Below are 9,954 nucleotides of genomic sequence, written 5' to 3' on the forward strand. Positions count from 1 at the left end.
CCTTCCCAAGTTCCAGGATTACATGAGCCACCATATATGGCTTGAAAAAAATAATGTCCGCTTTATTCTGTGAATATCTTGTAATAAGTTTAGCTGATATTTATGCAGAACATACAATCCTAAATATGCTTTGCCTGTGTGACTGTGTATAATCTTCACACCTTCCATAAGGGGTACACATTATCATCACAACCACTCCATACATCAGAATGTTGAGTCAATTGAAAAGCAGGCTCTTTGGGGGTTGGAGAGATGGCTCAGTAGTTAAGAGTACTTGTTGTTCTTCCAGGGGACCCAAGTTTGGTTCCCAGCACCCACATCAGGTTGCTCACAACCATCTAAAACTCCAGCTCCAAGAGAACCGATGCCCTCTTCTAGCCTCTGTGGGTAAGGACACTCACATGTACACACACACACACACACACACACACACACACACACACACACGCTCCCACTATTTAAAAAGTAAAATAATTTTTTTTTGGGGGGGGGAGGTTTCGAGACAGGGTTTCTCTGTGTAGCTTTGCACCTTTCCTGGAACTCGCTTTGGAGACCAGGCTGGCCTCGAACTCACAGAGATCAGCCTGGCTCTGCCTCCTGAGTGCTGGGATTAAAAGCATGTGCCACCTCTGCAGCCGCTGCCGCCGCCGCTGCCACTACTACTACCCGGCAATAAAATAATTTTTTAAAGTCTAAAACAGAAAATTAAAACAGCCAGGCAGCCTCCTCAGAGTGCAGCCGAGTTCACACCACCCTCTGGCCCTCATCCGTGCTCAGGGCCTTTATGTCACTGCCTGTTGTGGGAATTTTGATAGCAATGTGACACTTCAAGACTGTTAAATAAAGTTTACCTTGAATCTGGGGGTGGAGCAAGCGACTAGCTGACTGGATTGGCCATGGAGGAGCCAGCAATTGGGGTAGAGAAGACACACTGGAAGGAAAGGGTGGGACTAGAGTTTGGCACTGCCTTTGTTGGTAAATACAATAGAGACTTAGTTTAAACCTACAGAAGGTCCTCCATGTGAGTGGCCTTCGGGGCAGGGCATTGACTTCTGATGGACTGTAGGGTCACAGATGATAATTAAAATATCGGTAGATTCCTATGCAGCCACTAAGCCAACAGAAAAACAACTGTGCTTCTCCCTGTGGCCCCAAGACCTTCAGTAGAGCCAGAGGCTTACAGTGAGAAGTCTTCTTATGTGCTTTGTGCACACATTACAGTAGGCTGAGGTCATCATTCTGGGACACAAGAAAAGCATGGAACAGAGATCGCTCCTCTGTGATTAGTCCCACTCTCTGCCACTCTGTTCCAATGCAGAGCCTTGGAGACAAGCAATAGAATGTCTGTGGATGGAGGCCAAGAGCTCAGGATGCCAATTATGGGAGGAAAAGACAGCACAGCCTGATGAACAGCACAGAGGGGTAGTTACACAGAACCCACTGGATGCGGTGGCTGTAATCACCCGTCTCCAGCCTAAGGGAAGGGACCAGGCACCTCTGCCTCAGAGGCTGGCACAGAAGTGACCTCACTGCAGTCAGGAGGCTCAGAGCATGTGGGGGATTTGGGGAGAGGGCACTACTATTGGGCTGCAGAAACAGATTTAGGGAGATTCTGGAAAGTAAGGGTGTAGCAGGATTCTTAAAAGTCATTATTAATAAAATCAAACCCGAGGCGAGTTATTGGGGTCCATGCTGGTAGATCAGAGAGACAGAACAAGCCACAGCTATCTCACCTCACCGGATCCTCAGCTGGTCTTGTCTCCTCAGACTGGAGGCCTCTGAGTCCTCATCTGGAATGGGTCTCAGCTGAATTACTGCTCAAAAGCCTGAATGCTTAACCAGCCAAAATGCTTAACCAGCCAAATGCTTCTAGTTTCTGGTCCTCACACCTTATATATCTTTCTGCTTTCTACCACCACTCCCTGGGATTAAAGGCTGGCTTTCTGGGATTAAAGACATGTGTCATCATGCTTGGCTATTTCCAACGTGGCCTTGAACTCACAGAGATCCAGAGGGATTTCTATCACTGGAATGCTAGGATTAAAGGTGTGAGTGCCACCATTTTCTAGCCTTTGTATTTAGTGGCTGTCTGTTCTCTGACCCCAGATAAATTTATTAGAGTACACAATATTTTGGGGAACACAATACCACCACATAAGGGAATGAACAATGAGTCTGGGGTTGGATGCAAAGTGGATGATGCTTTTGCTTTCTGGTCATGTGATCTTCTTTCCCAGTTCAACTCCGGGGTCCCACCTTCCTGACAGCTTTTCTGACTTCTGTACCTAATCTTTTTTTACTGCCACTGAACTGTGCACAGATGTTTAACTGTAGAATTCAACTGCAATATACTTGTGTTTGCTTCCCTCCCTCCCTCCCTCCCTCTCCCCCCATCTGTCTCCACAAACACAGCTATGTCTCAGGACTAGGAACGATGTGGGGCCGAAGAGACTTGGCTCAGTGGGCAAAGGTACTTGCTTCCAGGCTGGAGGACCTGAGTTCCATCCTGGGGAACATGAGGAAAGGAGAGAACAGACTCCCCAAAGAACAGGCTCCACCCCTGTGCTGTGGCTTGTACACAACCACACAATATTTTTGAAATGAAAGAATAAGATAAATTACACACTATGAAGTCTAGTAGCATCAGAAAGAGCTAGCTATCCCAAGGTTTAATTATATGAAATTAAATCAGCTGCTGTTTGTAGGTCGTTACTGCACTGTATAACTAGTACATTAAAGACACATTTATATACTCTTTTCTATTTTTAATTAGGGAGGAGGCTTGTTTTTGCTTGCTTGCTTGCTTGGTTTTTTTGTTTGTTTGTTTGTTTGTTTGTTTGAGATGGGAGCTCATGTTTGTTTGTTTGTTTGTTTGTTTGTTTGTTTGTTTGTTTGTTTGTTTTGAGATGGGAGCTCATGTTGTCCAGGCTGGCCTCAAACTTTATGTGGTATTCCTTTGGCCCCACACATATATACACATTCAGGTGTGTACAGAATTAAATGAATAAATGTACAAATAAGTAAAAATATGTGTAAACCCCTTGGTAATCCTGTCAGGTAAAGGGAGCATAAATAGTTGTAATGGAAGGGAAACAAACACAGGAAGCTGAGATGAACTCATCGGGTGGCAGAAGTCTGCAGGAAACTGGAGAAGCCCTGCTCTTCTCCCTGGGAGAGATCTAAAGGCTAGAAAAATAAACCCAAAAGAACAACCCTTCTTTGACAGAAGGGAAGTACAAAACAGCCTAGTAGATTTTTTTTCTTTCAGAATCCGAGGGTTTGGTGAACCCTGTCTCAGTGCCTCTTTGTATCTGTCCTGGTATGCCTTCATTAGTTTGCTTAAAAACAGCATTGTCTGCAACAAAGGAAAACAAGTGGACAAGGACGGGAATGAGCAGCACTGGGACATGTGACTTTCTATACTCCAATCCAGCCTGAGTCAGCTGAAGAGCAGGAAGACTTAATCACCAAGGCAGCTCTCCACCCAAGCATCATTTTCTTAATTAAGCTAGCACACCCTTCCTCAAGCCTGCTGCTTCTCTTGGGTCACCAGCAACGTCCTCCGGTGCACAGAGCATCCACCAACCCGACACCACGGAGCCCGTGATGAAGTATGCCTCCCCACATACTTGATGGCTACAGCTATCCTTATTCTTTAAAGCCAAGTTTCACACAACCCAGGCTGGCCTCAAACGTTATGATCCTGTCTCCATCTCAGCGTGTCTAGATGGCAGGTGTCCGGCACCACGCTCAACTCCCTATTTTAACTCACTCTTTTATCTTCAAAGTTCAAAGAACTACTTATTATGATTTCACAATTTGCTGAGGACGCTGATCACAAGAAGCGGTAGCTGAACCAGCTAATCAGAAGTGACCACACTTGGCAGAATTCCCCCCTTCTGTGTGGTAGTGGAATGCAAACAGCTGTTCGATGACGGCCCTGTGCAAATCCACCATGGCCATACGCAGGACGGATGCAGACCGAGGCTCAGCTGTGTTTCTTTGTCAGACAGCTGTGGCTTCTCTGGATGAGCACAGCAGCAGGTGTTCTTATATCTACACTCAAGGAATTGGAGCTTTGGGCCTCAGAAGCTCTTCCAGAGGCTTCCCTTGCATGTCTCCAGCCCACATAGAGAGCTATGTGGTGAGTTACACCCTCACCTGGACTACAAGAGACTCTGTCTCAAAGAACCAAAACCAAACAAGGCTTCCAAAGGCAGACATCCAGGTAAAGCCAAAATAACAGAAGTATACCCTATCTGTATATGAGACAGCTAACGCCAAGTGATCAAACATTCAGGTTTATACATGAGAATAAAGAATAAATGAGCTGGCTGCTTCTTCTTCTTCTTCTTCTTCTTCTTCTTCTTCTTCTTCTTCTTCTTCTTCTTCCTCTTCCTCTTCCTCTTCTTCTTCTTAGTTAATTTAAGGTTATTTTCAATGTATAGCAAGTTCACAGTTTTTCCATCCTGAAGAGCCATGGTTTTTAGTATAACTTGAAACTATTGCTTATTATGTAATTATGTCTTTATATAACTTCCTCTGTTTTTTTTCCCTTTCATTTCCCTTTTCTTTCTTTTGTTTTTATTAGAGAGAAGATCTTGCTATATGGCTCTGACTGGTCTTGTACTCAATATGCAGCCCAGGTTAACCTCAGATTTTTAACAACCCTGCCTTGGTTCCTGGGTGCAGAAATTACAGGCTTGTACCACCATGGTTGGCTATTTTCTTCTTATACTTGTCTTTCTATTTACTTTGATCCTTTTTCTATATTTCCAGAATAGGTTTCAACCTTATTATTTGACATTTTCTCTTTCCTGGAGTATGGCAGCTTAAGCCTCACACTCAGTGGTAACCCCACACCATGTGCCAACCCCACACCATGTGGCAACCCCACACTCAGGGGCAATGACATCTCAAGTTCAAGACCAGTCAGGACTATCTGGTAAAATCTTTTTATAAAAATAGGGCCTGGAGAGATGGCTCAGTGGTAAAGAGCACTTCCTACCCTTCCAGGGGACCTCAGTTCAGTCCCAGCATACATATTAGGCTGCTCACAACCATTTGTAACTCCCATTCAAGGGATCCTAAGGCCCTCTTCTGGCCTTTGATAGCATCCTCACACATATGGCATGTGCGCGCACACACATACATACATACACACACACACAGAGACATAAAAAAATAAATCATTCAAAAATAAGAGTTAAAGTCTTTTTTAAAAAACATGTATCTTTGGGGTAGGGGTAAGGGGGGTGGCTCACACCTTTAATCCCAGTACTCAGGAGGCAGAGGCAGGCGGATCTCTGTGAGTTCAAGACCAGCCTGGTCTACAGAGGGAGTTCCCATTAGCCACTGAACATAAGACAAGTGTTCTGGGGGAACTCTTTTCCACCCAAGAAGTCCTAGCCTGTATGATAGAAAGTGTCTGTGAAATACACTGTGCTATTGCGGGTAAGATGGTCTCCTCTCTAAGCTATTTTAAGGACATAAATATTCAGTTCTGGAGGTAATGTAATTCAGTGAGTAACTCCAGAGAATGACTTAGAACAGTGATGCAAGAGGAGCTGGTGCCTGACTGGCCTCCAAAGCTCTACCTTGATTTCCCATTCACACGACACCGGGCATCTAATGAGGTTTTAACATGCCACCAACTTCAAATGCAGACAGGGTCACACCTATGGACCAGTACACCCTAAATCCTAACTTGGGGCTCATTTGACGTATGTTTGTGCATGAATATGTACACTTCAGCTCCTGCTCATGGAGGCCAGAAGGCATCAGACTCCCTGGAACTGGAGTTACAGGTGCTGTGAGCTACAAGATGTGGGAGCTGGGAACCAAACTCCAGTGCTCTGTGAGAGCAGCAAGCACTCTTAACCACCCAGCTGTCTCTCCAGCCCTAAAATGTTTTGTTTTAAATTGGGTTGCAATTCTCAGGTGTGTTTCTGTTGGTTTAAACAGAACTTAGTTTCAGCTGACTTGGCTGAATGAGCCCTTCCTTACCAGCTGTGCTTCGGAGCCCAGCAGGAGGGATGGGTATCAGAGGCTCGGTTAAGCACTCTGAGCTCTGGGCAGCTGTTCAAGAGATAAAATGGCATTGCCAAGGCTGCCCACAGGTGCAGCTGAGAAGCGAGTGGGTCAGCTAGATTCTCCCATGCTTGCTGGGAAAGCGGTGTCCCACAGAGAGTACAGAGAGCTGGGACAGAGACATCTAACACACAGGTCCCACACTCATGCCCCCAGCAATACACTGAACATTCCCTGGAGTTGTTACATACTTAAAGGAATTGTGGGAGGTGGAGTGGCTCAGTGGGTAAGGCATAGCCATGAGGACCTGAGTTCCAGTTCCCAGAACTCAGCAATGTCAAGTGAGGTGGCGCATCATACTTCCTGGAAGTTCACAGGCCAGCTCCCCTGACATACTCAGTGGCTCACAAGGACTCTGTTTCCAATGAGGACAGCAAGGAGCCCGGAGGTTGCCCTGTGACCTCACCCATGCTTGGTGGCATGTGCATGCATGGTAGCATGTGCATGCATGTAGCATATGCATGCATGGTGGCATGTGCATGCATGTAGCATGTGCATGCATGGTGGCATGTGCATGCATGTAACATGTGCACACCCACACTTGCACACACAAACATGCAGGCACAAGCACACATCGTATCCATATGCACAAAAGACAATGGGCCGGTGAGAGGCTCCATGGGCAAAGGTGTTAGCTACCAAGCCCCATCTTTTCAGTTCTAACCTGGTGACCCCATGGTGGGTGGAGAGAATGGACTCAAACATTGTCCTCTAGGGCCTGGAGAGATGGAGAGATGGCTCAGTGATTAAGAACACTGGCTGCTCTTTCAGAAGACCTTGGTTCAATTCCCAGAATCCATGTTGATTCACACCCCTCTGGAACTCCAGTTCCAGGGGATCTGATGCCCTCTTCTGGATGCACACAGTGCACAGATAGATATACATGCAGCCAAAACACCACACACATAAAAATAAACCTTTTTAATTAATAAATGTGGTTAGCAGGCTTTGGAGGAATAGAGGAAACTCTTCAGCCAGGCATCCCATGCCACCTCCACAAAAGGCTTCCTATGAAGCGTGCATCCTGAAACCACAAAGTACATAACCCAAAAGCCCAGGCTGTTTCTTTGTTTATGCACTGAAACAAGGTCCGGATAGCACTAACTTCCTCCAGGTTGGTAACGGCTTCCAAGCAGTTCCCTCATGGACACACGTGACAAGGAATAAAACCAACAATTACGGAAACAACTGGCAAAGTCACGGGTACTCCCCAAAACCATATCAGTTAGGATCATATGGCTGTTTGTAACTTCCTTCCCAAAGGTTCCAACCCATTCCAATAATTAATAAACTTTAGAATCCAATGAGCTGAGACTAGTTCTTACATACAGATACCACCCCACCCACCCCGCTTTTGTTGGCATCCTTTGTCCAGGGCTGTTCTCCTGTAGCCCAGGGTTGCCTGCTACATAACCAAGGATAGCCTTAAATTCCCGATTCTTCTCTCACTACCCCACAAGCTCTGGGACTACCGGTGCATGCCTCCAAGCCTGGCTCACAGAGACATTTTTTTTTTTTTTTAACTCTCCATCCTTTGTCTCTATGGCTCAGAAAGCAAATTAAGCTGAGATGCCCCCCCAAAGTATCTTCCAGACAAGAAAGTACCATCCTAGGTCACCCCCCTTCGCTAGTTATAGAGCTTTGAGACTTCCCAAAGGGGCCACGGTAGGGGAATGCAAACCCCTGGCCTTCTGCTTGTAGCTTTTCTCTGTACATAGACTACCCACCCATGGAGTTTGGGAACTCATATTTAAGGCAGATAAATATAGCAACCGAATAAGAAAGATAGTGAATACACTAAATGCATGTCTATAAAAATAGTAAATGCATATGATTTAGTGAAACAACGTAGAGGTTTTTGTTTTGTTTTTTGTTTTGTTTTGTTTTGTTTTTAAATACCCATGTCTGTCAGGGCTAGAGGCAAAGGAAGCCACCATATGAATGGAGAAGTGACGTGGAGGTTCCGTCCAGTGAGGCTTTAGCAGTCTGTATCTCTAACTCCCTCCTCCACCTCCCCAGAAATTGAAACGTGGCTGCGCTCCGCTGCTCCCAAAAGCCCACATTTTATTACTGGAATCTTCCTTCCCGGAAGCTAGAAAACGGCATAACCAATGGAGTATCATTTCCCTTAGAAAGGGGTGCCTTTCAGATCTGGCAGCTTTTCCAGAGCCAGAGTCCTGGGGAAAAAAAAAAAAAAAAAAAAAAGCCTGAAACGCCTCTGGCTGGTGGCTGGGCTAGCTACCTCAGACTAGCATTAGAATGCAACTCCTGGCCGCTCCAGTCCTTCAGGCTGCCCTGAAGCTTCCACGTGGAAGCTGGAACCGACAAGCTGAGCTGCCCGCTTTTGGCAGCTAAGAGAGTCCTCCTCCTCCTTCTGTTACACCCACCCAGGAGAGCGCCCCAGCATCCTCCCCAAACCCCATCTCTGGGCAGCTCAGACACAAGAACACAGTCCTTCCTCCTGCCTTGGGAGCACGTGGGACAGGCGCTGTGGCGTTCTCTGAAGCTGGGTACCGCACCCACAGACCCCGGACACGAGTCCGAGTGGAAGCATCTGCTGGCGGAGATGAAGCTGGGTCCCCACGCCTGGTGGCCGAGGAGGACAGGGAACAAAGCAGGCTTGTTGGAGATGTCCCCGGTGGGTGGCTGCGTTCCAGCAGTCAGACGCTTACCTTCATTGCTAGTGGCGTGGCCGCGTGGTAGCTCCAGCCCCTGGGGCAGGTCTGAGTCCAGCTGTGGCGCGGCGACACGTGGCGCTCAGGATAGCGGGGCGCGGAAGATGGAGAGCTAGGAGCGCTCTGGTGCGGATTGCATCAGCGACTGGCCCTGCAGGGAGCTGCAGCTGGGCCTCAGACTGTGTGATGAGCGAGTGTTTGTACTGCTGGAGGGGAGGCAGCGGAGGAGGACCTATCTGACAGCACCTTTGATTCATTTCCTCTCTACTTGCGGAGAGAAGCTCTGGCTACCTCCCTCCCCTGCCGAGTCACACTGCACCAGGGTCAGGTCTCAGAGAGTGGAAGTTTCAAGATGTATTTGGGGATAGTAAGGAACAGGTTGGATTTTTCCAGGGTTGTGGGTCTTACCCATCTTGTTCTCACTTCCCCCTCAGCCTACTCTCAAATACCAATTCCTTTACTTTTTAAAATCACATTTAAATAAATGTAATAAATTTTGTGTAGGGTCAGGCACGCACTGTGTGAAACTGGAGGACAGCTAGCAGGAGCCTGTTCTCTCCTTCTCCTTCCACCGGCTGAGCCCTGGGATGGGCTCTCAGGCTGGGAAGCCAGCTTCCTTAGTTTGCATCCTCTGATGTGCACACAGAGAAGTTTTTCCGATGTGAAATTGCCCCCATCACCTGGTCACTTCTTCCCCCTCTACACACACACACACACACACACACACACACACACACACACACACACACACTTGTCATTGTGACTGGATTTCCATGCAGAGCCTCAGGCTCCAGTCCAGCTGACTGCACTCGAGGGCCGCCTCCCTCTGAGGATATGACAAACTTTCTGTTCAGTAAATCTAAGCAGAAGTCTCTGCTGTGGAATTTTCATCCTAACTCCCTAGAAGAGAACTACCTTGTCCATGACTGTTTTGCCTGTATCCTTTATAAAAGAAACAAGTAAATAAGTAAATAAAAAATTTTTTCTTTCTTTTCCTTTTCTGGTGCCTGGGATGGTAGTAAGACTGGATCATTTATCTGACAGACAGACAGATGTATTGAGTTATCTTTGTACCCAGCACAACAATAAAAAGACCTTTCCTTCAAGAGACCTTAAGTCTAGGCAGCCTTTAACTCAAGTAGCACTATTCATCAAGCAGAAATAAGTGGGTTATGGTTCATATGATGGA

General features: G+C 46.8%; 1 protein-coding gene across 1 annotated transcript in view; it reads right to left on the minus strand.

Moving 5' to 3' along the window:
* The window catches only part of Bcat1 (branched chain amino acid transaminase 1), a 95,127-nt gene extending 86,226 nt beyond the window's left edge, over nucleotides 1–8,901 (minus strand). The window contains exon 1 of the mRNA XM_016008322.3: nucleotides 8,763–8,901. Within this exon, the coding sequence (XP_015863808.1) occupies nucleotides 8,763–8,768 (6 nt within the window). The 5' untranslated portion in view covers nucleotides 8,769–8,901. The remainder of the gene's footprint in view (nucleotides 1–8,762) is intronic.
* Nucleotides 8,902–9,954: the final 1,053 nt, after the last annotated feature.

The sequence above is a fragment of the Peromyscus maniculatus genome, chromosome 3 (genome assembly GCF_049852395.1).
Source record: "Peromyscus maniculatus bairdii isolate BWxNUB_F1_BW_parent chromosome 3, HU_Pman_BW_mat_3.1, whole genome shotgun sequence".
Classification (NCBI taxonomy): domain Eukaryota; kingdom Metazoa; phylum Chordata; class Mammalia; order Rodentia; family Cricetidae; genus Peromyscus; species Peromyscus maniculatus.